The sequence below is a fragment of the Osmerus eperlanus genome, chromosome 24 (assembly GCF_963692335.1).
Source record: "Osmerus eperlanus chromosome 24, fOsmEpe2.1, whole genome shotgun sequence".
NCBI lineage: Eukaryota > Metazoa > Chordata > Actinopteri > Osmeriformes > Osmeridae > Osmerus > Osmerus eperlanus.
Genome location: NC_085041.1, coordinates 7,678,916 through 7,702,000, shown reverse-complemented (window position 1 = coordinate 7,702,000; position 23,085 = coordinate 7,678,916). Strand labels below are relative to the sequence as shown.

The following is a 23,085-nucleotide window of genomic DNA, read 5'->3' as shown; positions in this document are numbered from 1 at the left end:
AGAAAAACCTGTGCCATCACACCACTTGTATGACTGCAGGCAGACGTGTGTGTGTGTGCGTGTCAGCGTGAATACGTGCGATCGCGCGTCCGCGGGTCACCTGTTCACCTGTGTGTTGGTGTGCCTGCAAGCTTAGGAAGAGGAAGGGGGATAATGGCATGTGTTTAACTACAACAGAGTGCGTTCTGTCGTCACCCCCCCCCCCCCCACACACACAGTTCCAGCATTCCTGACTCACTGCATTGTTTAGTGCATTCAATGAACATGGCTGTATTCAGATCCTGAGGGGGGGGGGGGGGGGGGGGGGTGACAGCCTAGCCATGTTGAGTGACTGGAACCCCCCCCCCACACATACACACACACACTGCGTTGAGGTTTAGCTGCACACACACACTCCCGGGGGGGGTGCTATGAGACTGGCCACTTAGCCTCAGACTGTCACAGGTAATCAAGATTTCCGTTGGCCTCACAACCCATTTTGGGAGCACTTAAGCTAATATGGTCCCCAACGTGTTGGTGTGTGTCTGTGTTTCATCATGGTACATCCACTCTCAACGGTGGTACCAAATTCAATACAACACATTTTGGTGACAGCTCCAAGATTCATCGCTTGAAAAGCTACACGGCGCCGTAGAGCGTCTAGAACGAGAGTTGGGTCGCAGCGACGTATCACTGAGACGTGTCGGTGCCTGTTGAGCAGTGTTAAACAGCCGAGGCGCACGATGTGGACAGCGCGGTTTGTTTCAAGTTGAAATCGCATCATCTCTGCTTTCAACTTCTAGCTACCTGTCCACTTCCCCAAACCATTAAGGCTTCTCTTGTCTCTTGTTCTGTAATGTTAACATTTATGGATTACCCACATTCTTCAACCTCTCCCTGACCTTAGTGTGTGTCTGTGTCTGTGTGTGTGTGTGTGTCTGTGTGTCTTAGGCTGCGAGAACATGTACGTGCGTGTTTACGTGCCTGAGCAGTACTGCTGACATCGATGGTATTGTGACAGGGCTTTAATGATAGTGTTCAGCTCCTGTCTGAAAAGACTTACAGCTTTCACAGCCGAGTCTCGCCGTCGTGACGTGGTGTTCCCGGGCGCACTGCACCGACACGACGGAGTCATCCTCAAAACCTCAACTGATTTATGACACGAAACCTTCCTAGTGCTTTTAAAGAAAGTCAAAGCAGACAGTATCAGATGTGACTCACTGGAAATTGAACATTTTCCAGAGGAAAGGCGTGCCCGCGATCCCCCAAAAATAAATAAACTTTTCTGTCTCCCTCGGAAAAGACTCTGTTATGAACAGTGCTTTTCTTTTTATGTCCTAATTTCTCTCCAGCACCCTCAGTGCATATATTTGCATAGTGACAACCACAAAGGAAGATTTGTATTCATCAATCACACTTTACGAATCAATGTGAGCCGTCGCTGTCTTTGTGCAGTGTGACGCGGCTCGATTCCATCAATTGGGAGCTTACAAACGACTCTCCTGTCACAAACAAAAAAATGCAAACAAGCAGGTAACACACATCCTGCATTCAGCATCTGCATATGGAAATATCTATGTATGTGTGTGTGTGTGTTTATGGAAGGGTGAAAGTGTGTCATTATGGCTGGTTTTATCATTCAGTATCAAGTCAAACTACCCTTAGGCACGATTGGTGATTCATTGGGACACACACATACACAGACACACTCACACAAACACGATAACCACAACCTCGACCTGCTCTGATTCATAGCCCCTGCGAGAAGGGAACATACACGCACACTCAAGCGTACGTCACTAAACCACTATAAAAAGGTCCTCTGTGATACAAACTAAAATAAATAGGTGCAGGTTTACATGCCCTGCAACGTCTAACAGGTCATTACCTAACCGTAGACTCACCCTATTTATAACGCAGTCCCTCTTCCCCCGGCAGGCCATTTTTAAACATCACCCTATTGCTTACACTATCAGGCGTTTTCATCAGCTTCTTTGGCTATGAACAAAAACATGAAACGTCGTGTTAAACGTGTCCGCGAGAATGGAGGAAATTGAGGTGGCGGAGTCCTTTATTTGATAAGATAAGGCCGTAGTGATATTCTTTGATTCGTGCCTTTGTCTCGCCCCGGCTTAGCATGCTCTCTGATGAATCCTCCATGGATCTAACTAATGAGGTAAGCCGCTCTCCATTAACGAGGCTGATAAGAGCCATATGACAAAGTGTGGACAGGAATACATATGAGGGGCCTCGCTCGGGCCCTCGGGCACAGTGTGTCTGCGCGGGCGTGCGTGTGCGTGTTTGTGCAATTCACCTGGCGCCTCTCTCTCTCTCTCTTGGAGAGATTTTTAGCTTTAGGGCTAGCAGGGTGACAGTTGACTGTCAGAGCTCAGAAACCCCGACATATTTAGCACACGACGACACTAAACAAACTGAAGGAAGATGAGGCCAAGAATATGCCTTGAAGAGTGAGTGCTGATGGCAGAGGGAAACTCAGATTGGACATGTTTAGCCAAGAGAGGGTTGATTTTTTTGAGGGACAGAAATCAATTGCATATTCAGGTTTGGGTGTGTCTGAAATGAAAAAAATAAACAAACAAAAAATACACAGATGTAGGGCATTTCTTTGAAAACCAATATTGTTTAGTCACCTTAAACCTTAGAAAGACAGAATGAGAGAGAGAGAGGCAAATAGAAGGGACAGACCAACAAAGAACAAGGCACCACAACACAAGCGTGAAGCTAGGGGACCGAGGAGGCAGGAGAGAAGAGCGTGTGCACAAACTGTCGAGAGAGAAAAGGAAGAGAGAAAGAAGAGGGGGGGGGGAAGAGGGAGGAAGAGAGGGAGAGAGAGAGAGAACCCCTCACGTATTCCCCATTCTCCTCTCCGTTTTTTTGGCATGCGAGGCGAGGTGGCCTTGAGTGTCGGTGTTTAACGTGCCCACCAATAGGGAGCTGTCGTTGCTCACTAGCACCCAGGGACCCTTCGTCCCCCCCCCTCCCCCCCCCGTTCCCCTCCTTCTCTCTCTGTGCGTTAGCATTGCCACTCTGCCACCAGCGAGACACATTCATTATAGCTTCACTCCGGCAGCAAGCTAGCTACAGCTCAGGGGCCCTGACCAAATACAGTAGGAAAATAGGATAGTAGCATCATTGTCCTTGGGGAGGCCTGTCTGTTAACGCAGAGGAAGCCTGTAGTTTCAATATGATGCATGTGTGTGTGTGTGGTTGTGTTGAAAGTACACATTCGACACACACACAGCGTCCTTCTACGGCAAGACCTTGGATTTACTCTACACTACACTTTCTGCTTCCTCAGAAGGAAATATTTAAACAGCTTTAGTGTGTCAGCAACTTACCCAACAAAAAAACAAATTATGCAAAGTACACAAGGTCGAAAACTCTCGCACACGTACAGTACAACCTCTTATTGACAGGCACACATACGCACACATGGACGCACGCGTACACACAGAGGAGACAATTGTGATGCTGGCTTTTTAGACACACAATGAAAAATCCTGCTTGTTCACTCGATGTCGTGCCCAGAAAGCTCTGGAACTGGGCAGGGAATAAAAGCAGTGAGTTTGAATGGCCCAGCTTCAGAAGAGGAAGGCTTAACAGTTCCGTTGTGAATAGCTATTGAGTCTCCCTCCCCAACGGCTGTTGCATTCTGAACGTGCAGCCTTTGATTGAGTCATCAGCTGAACCCATATTGGATCATCTTACAGTGTACTTCGACAATACCATGTAATGATTGTGTTCTAATTAGAGATGGTCGCCTGCCGTTCGCAAACAGCTGTGTCTGGAGTGGTTTGGCTCTAATGTGGGCCACATTTTCCACATAAGGGTGGCTTTCAATGACTCTGTAATGGTTAAAAGTATGCCATAGGGAGAGCCAAAGGACCTTGAGGTTTATGCGGTTTTAATTTCTCTCCCATTTGGCCTTTCTCAAGTCATATAAACAACAACAGCAAACGACTAGCCAGCGAGCCGGACCTAACCAGTGTGCACTCGCAACACTATACAAAAGAAACGGTTGATCTCCAATCACGCTGACGGGGATTTATTAAGTCATAATTGTCAAGTCGATTATCACCGTGAGCTGTGTTTCTCTGGAATGTCCCCCTTGTACCTGTACCCAGCTTAATAGATGAGTAATTACACTCTTTTTTTTCCCCTCCTTCCTTATTCTCAAGCAGAGCTAAGGAGATCCAGGTGACGAGCTAGCCTGGGGCACCCTAGCTTGGCTGGGCTGAGCTATACTACCGGTTCTCACGTTAGCTCATTAAGGGAATGGAGAGCTTGTTAATGTTTACCTGCCCCACACATTAACCATTCAGGTCGGCAGCGAAACAACAAAAGCTGCCAGGAATGCAGCCAGCTGGGGGTCTTTAGCTGTGGGTGTGCGTGTGGATGTGTGTTTGTGTAGTGGCGATTCACCCATACAGTAGATACACGCAGGTATGCAAATACACACACACACATACACGCGCACGGAAACACACCCCTCGCAACTATCAGAAACGTTGACACACCCTGACTAGTGCATGCAGCCTATAATGCAAACTACCTAAAGCAATGTCCCACACATGCTACAGATAGGCTCACGGCTGATTATCCAAAACGAGACTGGGTGCCCGACCTCTGTTTCCTCTCTGTCCATCTCTAACCCCCCTGTCCTTCCGTGTCTATCGTTATCTCCCTCTCCCTCCATCTCTGCCTCTCCTTCTCTGTCTTTGTGACAGATTCTCTCCTTCACGCATGGAGTCCTCCTCCCGTTCTCCCTTGGCGTGTGTTAGCTGGCTAACTAACCTGAGCTGAGAGTACGTGCGTGTGTGTGTGTGTGTGTGTGGAGGGGGTGCGTCCTTTGGAGGCTTGCCCATCTCTATTCTCCCTCTGGAAGGTTCCACAGCTACACCTTGGCGGCTACCTCTCCCAGAAAATATCTGGAGCCTGACACCAGCGGTTACATCGTTTTTTCATGCTTTACACCATAACCAACTTTAATGGTCTATGATGACAAGCAGCTGCGGGTTAATCATGAGACGAATATATATTTATTTCGGGACTTTGATTTGGCAGAGAAATGTGTTTATTTGCTATTTGGCATCATTAACTTTGAGAGTGGGGGAGGAATCATTATTATTTATGGCGATTTTGTTTCTCCTCGTCCCAAATGACTCGGCGAAATAAATAATGCCGATTTGTTTCGAGCGGCAAGAGTTCCCTTCGCTAGCTCATCCGACGCCACATTCTTCCAGTTGCTAGATCCTTGTCGGCTGCATTCTTAATCGCCACTCAATTAATCTCACACTCGGCTGCAGTAATAACTTGACTCGTTAGACTTTTTACAAATGGGCCTCGCCTCTTTAGCTTTCTGACGCCTGAGAGAGAGAAAGAGAGCGACGAGCGATTTATGCGTAAAAACCCTACGCCGATGACACAGCAAATGTATGCACGACCTTCCTCAAACGACATTGGTGGGGAAGCCAGGAATATGCCTTGTCCGTTCCTGCTCCTAGTTACCTGTTCCTCAATCAGCACAATCTCATCACGGGGCCGGACTGGGACCAGTCTATTCCCTGCCCTAATCATGTATTAATGTATTTAACCTATAGCGTAGACATGGCGCGACAGAAGGCCGCGCAGTCGAAAATGCGCCTCTGTGCAATTAAAGGAATTGACGGATGGACGGATCGACTTCCGAGGCGGCAGGAGCCCATATGGCTTGGGGCTTTAAGCGGCCCGCTACAATTACATAAAGACCTCTGTGCATTGCCTTGACACACAGAGGACCCCTTGGAACCGCAGCGAGACAGAGAATAAATCACTCTGTACTTAAGCTCAGACACACTTACCATCTCGCAAGCATCTGCCTGGCGCAGGTTGTACACGTAGTAAACGGGAGTACTTTCCTTTGACTAAGCCTGTCTGTTGAAATCGTCGGGTATGCATGCGTGAGTCTACATTTCGTCACATTTCGCCACACAGATAGCTTTTGCTGTTGTGCTCAGCGGCCAATCACACGGTCGTTTTTTTTGGCCTCCTTGACCATATCCCCATATGATAGGCTGCGGACAGTGGGTGTCAGTGGCAGTTGTTGACCTGAGACTCAGGATCCTTACACCAAACGGTGTGATCGAGTCCATCGGAGACGATCTGATGCCCCACTCCTCATCTCATCCAGCCCACAAGCTGGTGTCCATTAGCCGCTGAATAGGAACATCAATCTACCGTAGGAAAGGGACCCACCATAGACCGGACTGAGGAAGAGGTGTGTCTCTCTCTCTCTCTCTCTCTCTCTCTCTCTCTCTCTCTCTCTCTCTCTCTCTCTCTCGCCTTCCTGCCTTTTCTACCTTCCTTCCTGTTAGGGGTGATGGTGGGGAGGGGGGAGGGGGGGGCAAGTGTGTAGGCTGTGCTGGCTAATATATTATTCATCCTTCATTGATGTGTAACTAAAGCTGGCGGTTAGGGGGAAGGGAAGAGCTGATACCCCCCACAGAAGCCCAGGCCACAAGGCCGCCAGGACTTGATTGATTTAGATGCTGACACAGACACACAGACACACACACACACACAGTCTGGGCAGGCACAAGCTAAGTGGAAAGACACCCGTGTGTGTGTGTGTTTCAGGACAGAGAAGGTCGTCTGGGGATTTCAACCTGGCCACACCAGTCCAACGGAGGTGCCACTGCGGCCGTGGTCACCAGGCGTGTGTGTGTGTGTGGCTTGCAGGCCAACATGAGAGGGATGCCGAAACAGCTTCAAGCGGCTAGTGTGTGAGTAGGGGAGGACGCTGGAGGAAAAGTGAGAGGGGGATGAGCGGAGATCAAAACGCCAGAAGCTTCTATAGGGCCAGAGATACCGGCCTGACAGAGGTCATAGGCTGATAAGGTCATCTTCCATCACCCAGTCAATCTGTGATCTATACAATTAGCCCTGGCTGTTGTGACAGCTTATGGTTCATGATGTCGGGTCAATATTCCCCAATAGGTTCCCGGTCAGTTTGGTTGCTGTTATAAAATGTGACAGCGGTTGGGCTAAGTTCACCCACTGACACTGAGCACAGAACATGATCTCATGAAAGAGCCGTGAGAGACAATGGTTAGTGGGATTTGAAGGGAAGTGTGTTTTTGGACGAGTCTGGTGTTGACGGAGAGGACTTGAACGTTTCTGTTTTCGTTTGCCTCCTTTGAAATCCCTCTCTTTTTGTTCCCTTCTCTCGGTCTGTCAACGAGCACCAGCCCGTCGCACGCAAACAGACACACACCCACAACCGCACACATACTGTATATGTACACACACACACAAACACACACACCTGGAATATGGTTTGGCAGTGACAAACATGATTATAGCCTTCTTGACCACACCCCTTGTTCTTGTCAGTTTGATCTCATCAACAGAGCTATATATGAACTCTCCACATTCTGGCCTCTGTCTTCACATAATTCCAGTAACCCGGACTGGCAAAGGTAAAAAGTTAATATACAACAGTCCCATGTTTATACCTAACCTCATCGTTAATAGTACATGGGTTCATGGATCAGCAAGTCCACAGCCACACAAATATACACAGTAAAACGCCGAGCTACTTTTCTCGCAGCAAGGAAATCCACAATACATCTTGGATTCAATATTTACCAGGCAACAGGACCTATGGATTTACTGCAACACACCACTTGAAACTATAGTTGAACTATAGTTTTACTGTAAGTAGTGTAAAAATCCACTTCTACTTTCTATCTGCTGGTAGTGTGAGTTAGGTGGGGTTAGGATGAGAAGATTCTCTCCAGACCACAGGGCGTGGAACAGCCTGATTCGTCATAGGTCCTCACCCCAAGCTAGCCTGAGAGGCCAGAAAACTAATGAGGCCCAAAGTGCCGGGCCAGTAAATCTGGCTCAGGACCTGTGTTTATGGCTTCCCAAACCACACCACACAAGGCCATGGTGGACAGACTCGCTGTCCCTGCAAAGTGACTTCACCCAACCAAATGGCCAGGGTCAGTATGTTTCTGGGCAGTCTGGGCAGTGCTGAAGTATTGACATTAATGCGCGGGTGAAACAGAACCGTCAAGACTGGATCTATGTCGGTTGTAAGCTCGGAAGGCGATATTTCACAGCACTGTTTCCTCCCTGCAATATGCCTGTTTAACAAAATCAGTGTCTATTTTAAATGATGGCGGATTACTCATTAACTGTTTTGGCCTCAAGGAAGATGTGAATATTTCACCAACTGGAAGAGGGTCTTATTATTTCATTCCAATCGTGGTCTTTAATATAGTTTCCACAAATCTGTGGCTGTACCAAGTCGGAAGATCTCTTAGATGTCTCTAACTTCAATCAAGATGGTGAAACAGATGGAAATTGAGTGGTGGGCATCCCATGAGAGGACTTTCATGCTGAAATGCTCCAACACAACCCCAGATGAGGAGCTGAGAGTGTAGAGTCAAGGTCAGAAAAGGATTATGGTTTAGTTTGCAGAAGATAGCATGTGGTTGGCAGTCAACAGTTATAGCGTATGGATCGCCCTAAGTGCACAGCCATTACTAATGGACTAATTAGGGGGACCAAGTGGTCTCTGCCTTACCGATCGAAGCAAAGATTCATGAATAAGTAAGTGTTGAGGCAGCTCGGTCGCTTAATTAACAAAGCGGAAAAATGTGTCAGTCTCTAGAGACCCCCCCCCCCCCAGTCCCATTTTTAGGGTGGGGGCTATCAACAGTTACCTCCCAATCCCCCCTGACCATCATTGATTGATGGATAGCCAAATTGAATCTCTAATCATCACCACCCTTTTAGCCATAGGTGCCCTGGGGACTCACAGAAGGGCCAAAGTGGCTTCGGGGATAATGTTTTAGAATCCCACTTTTGACACCGTTGGCGTAAACATCGACCCCCTCATTCTGACACCGTCTCCATCTGTCCGGGGGGTCATTTGACCCCTCTGTGTTGCTTCCACGTGCTTTCATGTCCCGGCCAATTGTTTTCACACGTCTAGTGTGTCTGGGGCCCCAAACACCTCACACACCTCGCCCAGAGACACCCTGCACCACCTAAAGCAACATATTCAGTTACGGTCCACTGAAGTCATCTTAAGTTCCCTGTTTTTTTCTTCCATTTCGTACACATCTTTTCTGATATTGTCACATTGACAAACCATCCAGGAACCAGGTTTTATTTGCAAACGCTGAGTGGAACAGCGCGCCGATGAAACGGGAGCGCGTGTCAAACCTGTCGTGTAAGTGTCAGCTCTTGAACCCTGCTTATTTGACATACAGGAGCGTCAGTTGGCCTTGACGGGGAAAACAATGTCGTAGTGGAGGGAGGGGAGCGGTCTCACCTTGCGCGCCGAACCGCCACCGACTCCTCCCAAGTCCCCAAACAATAGGGCAAGTCTTCTGACAGTCAGCCCTTATCAATGGACGGACACAACAAAGGGTCTGGCGGCATTAAATAGCCCTGTCTCGCAGCTGCCAACCCACTACCGAGAGGTTGATATCGGCAGGGTAGATAAGAGGGCAGGGGAAAATAATACCACAATTAGGACCTCTACTGTACCTCAGATAAGGCAGTATCGTGCGATAGCCGATTGAAGAAGATCAGCGAGGGGAAGGACGGGAGTGAAGGGGGGGGCGGGATAAAAGGGCGGAGGACGGGAAGGGGAAACGAGAGGGTGGGAAGGAGAGCGAGAGATCGACGGGGAGGGCGAAACGAGGGAAAGTAAACAGAGGGGCAGAAAGGGAGGCTTTGTCTGCGTTGGGTGAGTTCAAAGCCCACCTGTTTGGATGGGGATCGTTGGACCTTAGGGTTCTTCCTCTTTGGCGAACCACAGCGCCAAGCTGTCTGCCCTGCCCTGCTCCTCTCTCAGGACCTCATGGCTGCCCACGGAGATGCCAGTCGTGTTTCGTTTACTCGCTAAATTACCACAGAAGGCCTGCAGTTCTACGTTTCCTTGAAGGAAACCACATTACAATTTATTGGACAGTACAACCCAGGCTATAACTGGCTTAGAGAAGGTAAACATTGTTTTCCAGGTATATGTTCTCTCTCTGTTTATTTTGCCAGGAATCTTGATGAGATCTGATAGTTCTTTTATGATCCATGGTTGAAATCATAAAAAAGTATTAAACATATATACATGAAGTGACAATTTAACTTCATAATTGCATAAGATAACTTGTTTACGCCTAATCCCTCTCTTTCTCCTTGTTCTCTCTTGGTTTCATTCTCCCTGACATCACAGAGATATGTTGCGTTGAAATTGTGGCACAGTGTTGTCATTGATCGACACCTGGTTGCTTGTCAGATTCATTCAAATCCATGCCAGATTCCTTCCAGTCTGCATGAGAGCCCAGCCGTTTCATCAGAGAGCTGTGTGTGTGTGTTAGAGAGAGAGACAGAGAGAAAGAGAGAGAGAGAGAAAGAGCGAAAGAGAGAAAGAGGGAGAGAGAGAAAGAGAGAAAGAGAGAAAGAGAGAAAGAGAGAAAGAGAGAACGAGGGATAGAGGGAAAGAGGGAAAGAGAGACAGAGAGACAGAGAGACAGAGAGAGACAGTGAGACAGACAGAGAGACAGAGAGAATAATGGACATTTCTTCTTCTCAGGCATCTCTAGATGAAGCTAGTCAATCAGGAGATGTTGAGGATAGATATGTGGCAACCGTCCAAGAAAGAAGGGCAAAATCAATCTCTTCTGCCGGTCGCACCTCCCCATACCCACCCTCCCTCCAAACTCACTCATTTTACCCCAGATCCCCCAATCTCTCACGACCCACTCTGTCCTCTTTGTCATTTCTCTCATCGCCTTTTGAAATGAACCGGCTTGCCAATAGTGAAACCAAGTGGCTTTTGGAAACGAGCTCCTTCCCTCATTCTCTGTCACAAACACGCACACACACACACATATACACACCCCTTCCCTTTGCTCTCGCTCTCTTGCTCTCTCTCTCTCTCTCTCTCTCTCTCTCTCTCTCTCTCTCTCTCTCTCTCTCTCTCTCTCTCTCTCTCTCTCTCTGCTGGTTCAGGTTCTGGGGGGCTTCAATAACTGATAAGCCCTCAGACTGAGGCTCAGTGGGGAACTGGAGCGCAGCAGAGAACTGACCCACACAATCACACATCTCTCCCTGGCACTGGCTAAGACCAGGGAAGGGGAGGGGAGCAGATAATGCCTGGAGAAAAGACCAGCTCTGGGGGTGATCAACCCCTCACAACCCGGTCACCTGTTATCTACAACCTCCATGCCTGTGAGGGGAAGGCTGTTTGCGGGCAGGGCATGAGAAGATGTGGTAGGGTGTGGCGGCCGGGGCAGTACATGCTAGCTCCGTTTGTCCTCTGATGAGAAACGTATCTATCTCTTGCTCTCTCTCTCACCCCCTCTGTCTCTCACTCTCTCTCACTCTCGCTCTCTCTGTCTGTTCCCTCAGACTCTGATGTGGTATGAAAACACCATATTCATCTTACAAGGAGGAGTAATGAGGAGTCTTTGAACTGTCTGCATGCTTCAAGTCGGTGCCTCACGACCCCCTCCTCCATTCCCCCATGAGGATAGAGAGAGCAGCTGATCGATGGGCCCTGACAGGCCGCAATGAATGGATCCATCTGATTGATTCATTAGGAATCGGGGATGAGATCTGGGCTTTGACCCTCGCCAAGTAGGAGGAGGAGGCATATGTGTGTGTGTATGTGTGTACGCATGTGTGTATGTGTGTCGGACATAGGGGGAGTAGTGGGGGGTCTTAAGGGTGTAAGAGGGGAAAGAGAAGCTGTTTGCAGCCTCACTGAGCACAGAGGGAGGGGGTCAACACATTTGTCCGGCCTTTTTCATGTCCCTCGTTGCAATTAGTTAATCCCCGCTCTCGACTTCACACACAATCTTTTATGACTTCCTGTCATGACACATCCCCAAAAAATCCCTGTTCTCAAGGCTCGGGCCTATGATAGATTTTCTTATACAAGTAAATAAATACAAGGCAGCTTGTAGATCATTCATTCACTGCATGATTACTGGCTGTTCCGGATAGCAAATCCAACAAGAGACTTATGAATAAATAAGGAATACAAGACTTCTTAAGGGCCTTAAGGGAGATAAGTTAAGGAATACGAGTTGTTTCAGATTCATTTATCATGCCTATTGCCTTGGATTGCGTGAAGCATCTCCTTCCCCAAAGTGAAAGCGCATGTCAGAGTTGAGCATTTGAAAACAGTCTCTCACTACAGTCACTCACTGTGGAAAAGTGAACTTGGTACTGCCCTGGAGGGTTTTAACATTCTCCCTCCTTCGACACACACACATCCACAAAGACAGCCAGACACACAAAAACAACACACCAGCCCCTCTGGAACCCTGTCTCACCAAATTGGCAGTCAAGACAACTCAGTAGTAAAAAAAAAAACGACCTAACACTTCAGTCTGACACTAAGACATTTGGTGAACAAAGGGTTTGGCATAAAAAGACACAAGGTCATTGTGTCACGTTGGTCATTTGTACTTCTCTCATTGTCTCAAGCATGCTTTTAATGTCCGCTTTTAATGTGTTTTGCATGGTGTTGGGACTTTACTTTCATACTTAGCAAAGGTTAGATAAATGCTATCCACAGCTGGCAGCGACTGCAGGAGACCCCAGCACGGAACCATGGGGATTATGCAAATGACAAGGCAAAAGGTCGCATGATTGTTGCTATTGCCACCGAACGGTTGCACATTCTCTACATGCTGCCTCCCGTAGTGGAAAAAAGAATGAAAGAGAGAGAGAGTAATTCAGTAATTGTGGGTAAATTCAGTCCGGGTGAATAAGTGGCGGGGGGGGGGGGGGGGGCACGGTTTGAGTCCGCTCCCGTTCAGCAGAAGACAAAAAGGGAAGAGAATTTGCGCTGGGGAGGGAAGCCTTTTCTTTGGCACTTTTTCTGTTTGAAGTGTAGATTAAGTGCAGGTGGAGGGTGTTTTAACACAGGAGAGAAAGAGGGAGAGAGCGGATGGAGTTTTAGCAGCCACCGTAACTCGACTCCCACGCCATGAATACACACACACACACTCGTACACACCGTCACCTCACTTCACACTGTCCATAATCAAAGTGGACGTTCACACCTGGCCCCTTAACTATGACTTCTGCAGTTCCCTTCAAGCCCCCCTATCATCACACCTCGTCTTCTTCGCGACGGCAATTTGAAACATAGCAAACGCTGTTTGGCCAGCCTTTCAAGCCATCTCCTAGAACAGCCAAGTGCCCAGAGCTAAGCATTTAGCTACAAATTCAAGTCCCAACATTCAGACATTTCTTCACTTCTTCCTTCCAAATATTTAACAAGACTTCAGAAAGCTGAAACCAGGTGGTGGCCATTTGACTGTCCTTCAGGCACACTAGTCCCGATGACCATTCGCTCTGACAGAATTTTTACTGACTAATATCAAAGATCCTATTCTGCTCCATCGACAAAATTTGTTTCGAGAGCCTGTACCTCGTAAAAATAAAATAAAAAAAGAGAAAAATAGAAAACATTGCCGAGCCCGTAAACGGATCAAACCGGCATGTGGGGAGAAGCCCACAAGGCGCTTGCCCCAGCCTCCCATTCGCCCACGCTCCCCGAGCAACTCTCCCCAAGCCGTGTAATAGACGTGGCATGCCCATAAAATACGTTAGTCATCTCCCAGGAGCGCACCAGGCCCTACATGTGAATAGCACATTGGCCGTGAGTCTCTGCTGGCGAGGCCCAAAGCGCATTTCTGCTTCACTCGGTGCCCTTGCGTGACTGTTTATGTATGTCAACGAGCAGAAGTGGCAGACTAGTGTGTGTTTCCTGTTAAACACACATTGGCTTCCCTTTTCGGCATATTTTTATTTGGCCCTTGAAAGGAAAACCCTGAGGGCTTGATTGTGTTGAGACGGCTATTGTTTGTGAGCAATCGGCCTGAATTAGTCAAGAGGGCTTGTTTTGACCCTTGCGCAAAAGTCAAAGTGAGTCGGTCACTGTGGGCAGAGGGCTCAGGGGGCCCCAGCAGTTATGAACCGGTCTTTGTGGGAAAATGGTCATTTCAACTGCTTTATGGACATCCGCAGTAGAAGGGTCCATTAACAAGCTGATGGCTATAAATATTATGTCAAGCATTGCAGCCAATTAATAAAGTGGGACAACAACAACAAAAAAGCACTTTAGGCCAAGTGCAAGCGGCACAGCCACCTGTGCTTAAACACACACGCACAGACACACAGACACACAGACACACAGACACACAGACACACACACACACACAGACACACAGACACACAGACACACACTGACTTGACGTGCAGTGTGGGAGTCGTACATTTTAAAAGTTTGTTCTGAACATTCCAAACTAGACCAGTTATTCTCTGTCTTAAACAAAGGAGGTGACCGGAATGAACGACGCCTGGTACCACTGTAAAACTACCCAGCGCCTGTAGTTTAGTCGCTGGTGACTGTTTGGGTGGCTTACACCGTCCCTGTCGTCCAAGGCGGTTGGCAAGGGTTACGCAGACGGGCCCGAAAAAGCAGCGCCACCCATCTCGCTGTGTCCCTCTAGACGGAAAGCAAGCCCAAACGTCTCTCTCACTCTCACTCTCTCTCTGTCTCTCTATCGCTGTCTCTCTCTTTCTTTCAATCCCTCTCATTCTCTCTCTACCTCCCTCCCCATGGTTCTGCTTGGCTGCCCGTAGACAGGACCAATGGGGATTTGGCAGTGGGCAGGCCCAGACACATTCACCTCCCTCCTTTGGCGTTCTCTCGGGCGGGTGTCAAAGACCTGCTATTCTACAAGACCTTCCATTAGCTGCCAGGAAGACAGCGCTGAGGACAAGGGAGGATTGCCTTAAGGAACACACACACACGGATTTGCTAAACTTTATCCATTCTTGTTGGCGTCCAAAGCACTCCTGTGTCCATTAGCCCTCTATTTATTTCAAAGTCACAAAGCTCGCATCCAGTATGCTCTGCTGTTGCTTAGAACATTCTGGAAAGAAGACGAAAACACAGTCACGGCTTTAGTACTGCCCAGACCTACGTGAGCAGGTCGGCTAAGTCTCTTCCTCAACATGTTTTGGTGAGTGGGGGGTGTGTGACAGACGTTTTCTCGGGAGGAGCAGAGAGCTCGCCGCTTTACGCGAGCTGTACCAGCAAACTGCACATGAGTGCTCCACAGTCCCATAGCATCTATAAGCCTGTCAGCTCCACTCAGAGCTCCCCCTGTTCCATCCCACCCCCATCAACCTTCCAATTGCATCCCTCCCACCCTCCCACCCACACACCCCCACCTCCCCTCTGAGCTCCTTACGCCAATCTGAACCAAAGACACTGTACATCTGCTCGACATAGCCTCTCCTTAGCATGTGACCTTTCAACCGGCTGGGGCCTTATCTACTGATTCAGGGGAGGGAAGAAAAAATACATGTTCTTTCTTTCTTTTTACAAGATAGTTCATGTATAAATTGCATGTTCTTTTGCAATAATATTCGATAGCTCATGATGAATTAATATTATCTTAATAGGGTCTAGTTTAATTCAAGATCCCAGCATTCAGAACACAATCCTTGTTATTAAAGTCGCCGCATATAATTACAACATATTTCTTGCAATAAAATAAATATAGGCTATATATGTATTATTATTATTTTTATTATTATTAAGTATTATTTCTGTTTCATGCTCTTTGTATAATTAATGTTAGTACTAGTAATAAAATTCTCACAATACAATAATTTGCGGTTTTTTAATTGTTCGGTTTTTGTAGTTGGTCTTGAACAGATACAAAATGAATCAATGTCAAACAAAACATTAAAATGGTAAATTCGTAATTTACTTGAGGTGCAATTAGTTGATAATTTCCTATTTCAGTCGAAGATCTTTAAGCCTGTGAGAGTACCGCAGACAACATGCTTCTACGTGGCAGTTTGATAGGCCCTCCCACCAGACTATTTTCTTCTAACCGACCATTAATAAATTGCCATATGAATTGGTAATTGCTGCACTTCAGCGTTTCATTCTCTGGTCGGCTGCAATAAAGCCCTAGTAGACGAATAGATATAATAGATATAACTTATGTGAGAATTGCTCTTATTCTATGTGTTTCAATTGTCATGCAATGGAAACGTGCAGATGACACTAACCAACGCCTAACTTCGGGTTTAAAGTGTTATCGTTTGTTATTATTGTATTTCAGTGTCACTTTATTTTGTGTCTTTGGATGTTATCTAAATAATCAAAATCGAAATAAAATCGGGTATCATCTCCTTTAATAGGCTAATGATTATTCTGTTGTAGGCCTATCACAAGGCTAAAGGTGGCGGAAGTTTTCTTTTTTCTTTTCTTTTCTGGCTTCAGTCAATTCTTCTATTTAGCTAATTCTGGGATACGCCTCTTTGCCACCCTGTTTTGACTCAGCTCTTAAATTGGGTTTTCCTGTTAAAGTTAACCTCGGATCTAATAGTTTCTTTTGTCCATTCAATATAGGCCATTATCTCCAACGTTAGTGAAAGCATTTGCCTTGGAAAGAAATGCTAAATAGTTACTCCGTTGACTGCTTGAACCAAGTGGTCAGTAAACTAGAGACCGGTAACCTATAGACCTAATGGTAGTGAAATCTGTCAATTCTGCAACAGGCCTTTCTGTATAGACAGAGTTATCCTACAACACTGACACCAGGGCCTTATGCAACACAGCGCCAAGACTGCCGGACAAAATGGCCCCCGCTGCTTTCCCAAAGAAGACCATATGATGATGAGAGCGAGAAAAGGAGAGAATGACAGAGTGAGAAACCGTGATAGGCTATTCGCCAACTGAAAAACAGGGACGGGAACAGGCCCACCGAGACGTTAACTCGCTTGCAGTAAAAACATCAACTGCTTCAGACCCATGCCTTGTGCCTCGACGCTCAGGACCACAAATAGCAAAGCGCAGGCAAACAGATTCGTTTGGAACTCAGAAAATACAAGACCGTTAGTCATCAGTTTTGCAATAAATAATCTGAATATTCCCACAAAGCAGTGTATGTAAACATCTGATATCACGTGATGCTCTTTCAGCTGACCCATATGACTACATAACTAAGCCTAGTACCTATATTTTTGAAATAGGCATTCTAATGGGATATTTGATTGACAATAAACACCAAACCAAGTGGTTCCAGTTTTGCTGCTGTTCGAGGCCTAACAGGTCACATTGAGTTGTGTGTTCTGCGCACATCAAACAGACCAGCGTCAATCATAAACATAATTTACTATGCAGAAAGATTAATTTATCCTTGTAGCCTATAGGCCTACACTGAAATGCAGTTGACCGAATCTACGTTTTTTTATACAATGTACGAGACAATAACTATAGCTTTATAAGGCCCTCAAAAGATAGCAACGGTGAATGGACATGCCTACAGTTGCATGAAAGTGTATTCTCTTAATAATCAAATGTTGCGTTCATTAGCCTATTATTGTTATTATCATATTATATCCAAACTTCTAAACGGCAATATTGGACCAAATAGACGGTCTGTCCATAGCTTTGCCCTGGAACATCATGACAGTTTGCATGTTTGCGCCGTCACGTTTTATAACAAACAAACAGGTTTCTCCAATTCCTCACCACAAGTACACGCTCTGACATTCAGACAGTCATTATTTCAAAAATTAGGCCACCCAAATAGCCCTGTAGGGTATCCAGTAGGCTAGTCTCATCAGGAATGGTTCATGGCCCATGAATAATGTAACATTCCATGGAATCATTATGAACGTGGATACTTAGGCCTAGTCTAAGCTACACGGGCCTATATCAAAACTTCACATAAGGATTTCATAATCTTGTGTGCCCAAACAGTGCGATTATTGTTGACTGATCACATTTTTCGTAACAGTACTGTTGGGGAAAGAATAGCATTAAACTGTTAGTAACGGCCCTTGCTCGGACCTTATGGCCGTGTATTGTTCCTCGGGTGGGCGCTTTGCGTCTGCCCACATCACCATAAACTGTAGTATCTCTGAGAAGTCTCCGAGGCGCGTCATAAATCACCTAGCCATATTAAAAGCTTAGCACAAACCAGGCCAGCAAGGAAATTTATGATATCACTTACGTTGGGAATAGATTGTTCGAACGAAATACATTCAATTTAAGCCAAAAGCTGTATCACAAAGTTCTGCTCTGGGCCCGAAATCTCGACTTTACCGTCTCTGAATAATTAGTTGTCTACACTGAGGCAGACCTTTTCCATAGACTAAGTAAATGTGTTTCAGGTTTTGTGAACAAGTTATTTTACAGGGCATAGGCTACACTTCATAAGATACCGCGTCAATGACGTGAGCTTTATCAGGAGAACTGATAGCAAACACCGATGAAATAACAAAGCTTATCAGATAAGATAAGATTTGACCCTCTGTAAGAGTCGTGCTTTATTCTACACCGCTATGCCAAGGGTCTTTAACAAGCAGAGAAACACTAGCATATAAAATTATATGAAAACATTTTCATCTTAGAAGTGAAATAAGTTAGTCTTTTGTTCGTATCTGAATAATTAAGCCACACTGCTACCAAGACCGGTTGAATAGTAGGCTATCTAGTTGAATCGAATTGAAACATCCTAAACATATCTGTGTAATCTAAGTTAACAGAAATGATAAACAACATGCAAAACAAGTGGAAAAAAGCTATAGGAGAGAGCGCGTTGAAACAGTGGCACACTGTCCTACTTCTAGCGGCAACTGCAACACAAGCCAACCGAGAAGCTTGTATTGCTACAATGATAGATAGGCTACATGCAGAGGATTAGGCCACATGTTAATATTCAAGTTCTTCAGTAAACACAAAACATTGAGACATTGTAATTCACAGGAAAGTGTGAAATATCACAGTTATTCTGTTGAAACAATGTTCTTTAAATAATTAATTACATCCAGCGTTTAAAGCCTATTTTTCACGTTACAATCTCTCAAATAAACAGTGACAACTTGCTTCGCCGTTGCGCCAGTGTTTGTGTATAGTCCTACAGCATACAAAAAAGTTTGAAAATAATTAACAGTAGCCTACGTTCAAATACATTTGTTTGTGAATAATAAGGAGACCAATTTGTGAATAATGAAACCCATTAAAAGTATTCGGTAAATGCATAGGCTATAGCCTGTAACACATCCGGTATTACATTATTATCTAGGTATTTAATTAGAACGGCGAGAATAGCTATTCATTCTATACTTTTGCGAAACCCGAAAAGGCGAGCAGCTGACTTAAGGGAAAGTAGTTGAGTCTGGGGCTTCGCTGGCGCTGCCTGGGAGACCATCGGAGCTGCAATCTATACGTACAACTCAGACTCCCTGTTGAGATACAGTGTTGCGCTAATTTCCTAAAGGCAAGAATGAAAATGCAGCCAACAAGGGAGAAGGAACGATCTTAAAGATAAGAATACACATCGATTGGCCAATGACTAATACGCATATGCATAACAAATGTCTAAATGCGTATTGAGGACCTTTGGCATGGACTTCTGCGCAAAGCTATACGAGTAGCCTACTCATCCTATATGTTTGAAATATGAGAATGAATTGAGGTTTGAAATGTGCCAAGTATTCGTTGAAAAGACCTTATTGTAGAATTAAGCGGATACACGTTTCACGGGCTGTGACCAATTTAGATGTTATTCAAACAAACAGGTCTACTCCACATTACGCGCAGTGTTGACTGACCTTAACAGAGCATAATGAGCTCGAACCACGCAACCATATGAGGCCGGGGAACAGCACCACATAAAAAAAGGCTAAATAAACTACCATAAAAAAAATAAGTAGAAATGTGGCTTACCTTCAACGGCCGACACCATCGGCAGCGTAAGGCTGCACAGAACCAGAAAGTAATCCATTGTCATAATGCACTCAGCACGGACATGAAACTAGACCCACGGGAGAGAGGGATGGAGGGGGGAATACAATCCGAAGTGTTCCGACGCTCCACGCACCCAGTCCCAGCTGCGTCAAGCCCCAAAACCCAGAGTTACCTCCATAAAACAGCAGCGAAAACGGTAATATGTGGGGGGGTCTGAAGGACGATAGCGCAGGTTGAGGCTTCTCTGCTTGTTCAATAATTTCCGTGCCGGAGAAGAACGAACGTGCACAAATCCTCCAGTCAGTCTATACCTCGCATTTGCCAAATCAACCCGAAGACAAATTGTTCAGTTGTAGGCAACCATTGAGAGCATATCTCCAGTAAGAATTCGTGTACAAACGAAATGGAAATATAGGTCCGTTTCACTGAGTTCGTTGGGAATGGTCCAAATACTTTTTCTGTAGTCAAGATGTATGGATTCCCCGCACTTCTTCTGTCATAACCATAATGTAGTCCAGTTATGCATGTTCACGCGTACATACAAACATGATAAAGTGTACTTCCCGAAAAAGTCGCCTTGGTTTATATATTGTAGGTCCCTGAGCGAATTATCGGCGTGTCTGTGGAAGGCTTATGCTCCGCTCGGTGTGTGCAATGGAATGACGAACGGTTGTGCAGGAACAAGGGAAGAGTGAACGAGAGACGCGGGGCACAGGAGGAGGGGTTATGGTTAAAGCAGCTGTCACTCTTTCATACGGTCACACCCCCGCAACTAGCTTGGAAAGCCGCTGCTCCAGGGCCACAGCCTTACTCGGGATTCCCAGCCCGGGCAAGACACGGCCGTTTCAATGGGGGCATAGCGCCCCCCTGCGGGATGCGCCACAGACATTTCTGAAAACTAAAAGACAAAGTTTATGCTCAGTTTTGTAAATATTTTTGAAACATTTCACTGATTTCTATGCTTTGCCGTTTCATATTTCAGGAGTTTTAAGGATAGTCTATTGCACACGTGTTAAAGCTCCGTCGTAGACATTTTGTGAGTATGGTGCAGTTTTCCCTTCTTTGTTAAGTTAATTGTTTTATGGAAATAAAGTAGCCAATCGATAATGTGAAGTTTTCATTCCAATGTAATGAGTGCATTACAGCGATCACTGTGGAAAAGTGTCCAATTGTTTTTATCAGTTTGCGAAATGAAGCGACGCGTTTGAAAAGCAGTCTGCTTTACAATGGGCACACGGCAGTGTTTTTCTTGAGCAAAAGATCAGGGAAAAAATGTTTTCTTTTCCCTTTGAGAACCAAAGTAAATAAAACCTGGGACTAACAGGCTTTCTCCTTGACATCACAGATTTTATAGTCCTTTTATTCCGGTATATCATTCTACACTTACTTCGAAACCTACTTTATTCAAAGAATAGCCTTGGTCATAAACCAAGTAAAGGCGTTAGAAGTTGAAACCATGTGAATGTCAAAGCCTACAATTCACATTCTCTCTCCGCACCATGTAAAATTAAATGTACAGGTTGTATACACTTCCAATCCATGGATGAAGCCATTGATTATTTTCAGAGGGTTTTTAGACCTGTATCATAGAGATTACATCTCTAACATAACTTTATTGTTAAATGTAATTACTCAAAATGCAAAAATGTATATGACTATCTAGGTTTCACAGCATAGCATGGTAGACCGAACTATCTTGTGAGCCTCGGTTATGAAGATATGTGTCATTAAATTGTAGTCAACGTCACCGTAATCGTTTTTTTTCTCGAAACAACGAATACATTATTACATGGGCCTATCCATCTAAGAGAGTATATTTTACCAACACTACTATTTTATTGATGAAAATATAGTCATTTTATGAAACAAACATCACACATAAAGTCAGCGAGTGTCTTTCCAGAAGGTGTCTTCACGAGACGCTCATCTGTCTGCAGTCCAGCCAAGTTCTTGCTTTTCCCATCTCCCTTATTTATTCTAATGGTCCCGTCGAATAGTATATGGATCCTTCAAGGTACCGACTCGACGACCTGAGAAGGACAGGTGTTAGAGGTTCCAGAATGTAACAACATAAGACAACACGATTTTCACAGGCCTTCGTGGCTACTCTTTGGCAACGTTACAGAGCCAAGAATAAGAGCCAAGCCATTGCATGTTTAAAATATGTTTATGTTTGTCCCTTTCACTAGTCAATTGATAATTAATTAATCAACTTAAACGTTGTTATTTATTTAAAAGATGCGTCTTTTTATAAATTAAATAGACTAGCCTACGCAATATTAATTAGGTAGGAGGTTTACTGGTTAGCAAATATTGTATTACTTGTTTCGGTACTATGAGAAGGATTGTGTTGAGCATATTTGATAGGCTACTTAAACCTTTATTTCACAATGTATTTATTTTCTCATGTAGAGAACGCAAAGAACATAGAGAGATGTATGTTCTCAAAGACAGAAGGCCGTTGCGCGCGCCTGTCATATCTTCAGAGGTGCGAGTGCCGGAGATAGTAGTCGGGAGGGGTGTCGTGTTGAGGAAGGTCTGTTTGGCTTTGCGTTTTGTTGTCCCGCCCTGTTTTTGTTTACACACCGGGGTTAGGTACTTGTAATCTCCGGGGTCACTCTCCATTCCTCAGGTGTCCAGAATCACACGAGTAGAAAGTTCTAAAAAGACAACCCTTTGGTCAACTGCGGACACCAACGTTGTCGCAGTTGGCTACCAGTGCTAATTGACTTGATGTTTGTCCTTTCAAGTTGCATTCTTGTCCAGCAATACAATATAGCTTAATGTTTTTTTGCTATAGTCTATACAATGACATTGCATAATTCAGTATTACATTGTTTGATTTGCATTTAATGAATTGGCTACCAGCTACACATGCACCTTACTGTACTGTATGCACATTTTCAATGGTTTTATGTACTGTTCAAATGTATTGTGAAAATAGCATATCAAAATTTGTGCTTTTCCTAACATGATCAGTTCACCCAAAGCTTGATGTTAAATTGTAAGTGTGTAAGTAGGCCTATATTAGAACTCTGACCACATTCTGTTTATAATTAGTGTAATTAGTCAGATGAAAAAGTTGTTTATCTTTTCACATCCTTCTCTTTCTGCTGCAATTGCAACCTGAGCTTGAAAGGGAATATTTAAATGTACAAAACATATGTTTGGCATTCGTGTCTTTAAAAAATGTATTTAATTGATGTAAAATATATATTTTGGGGATTGAACCATTTCTCACTCCTTTTACCTTGTAGCTATTTCATATTTCACCATTTCGATAATCTACA

At 45.3% G+C, this 23,085-nt stretch overlaps 1 protein-coding gene across 1 annotated transcript in view; it reads right to left on the bottom strand.

Annotated features, from left to right (window-relative positions):
* The window catches only part of ephb3b (eph receptor B3b), a 43,490-nt gene extending 23,032 nt beyond the window's left edge, over window positions 1-20,458 (bottom strand). The window contains exon 1 of the mRNA XM_062450564.1: window positions 19,775-20,458. Coding sequence (XP_062306548.1) covers window positions 19,775-19,838 — 64 coding nt within the window. The 5' untranslated portion in view covers window positions 19,839-20,458. The remainder of the gene's footprint in view (window positions 1-19,774) is intronic.
* Window positions 20,459-23,085: the final 2,627 nt, after the last annotated feature.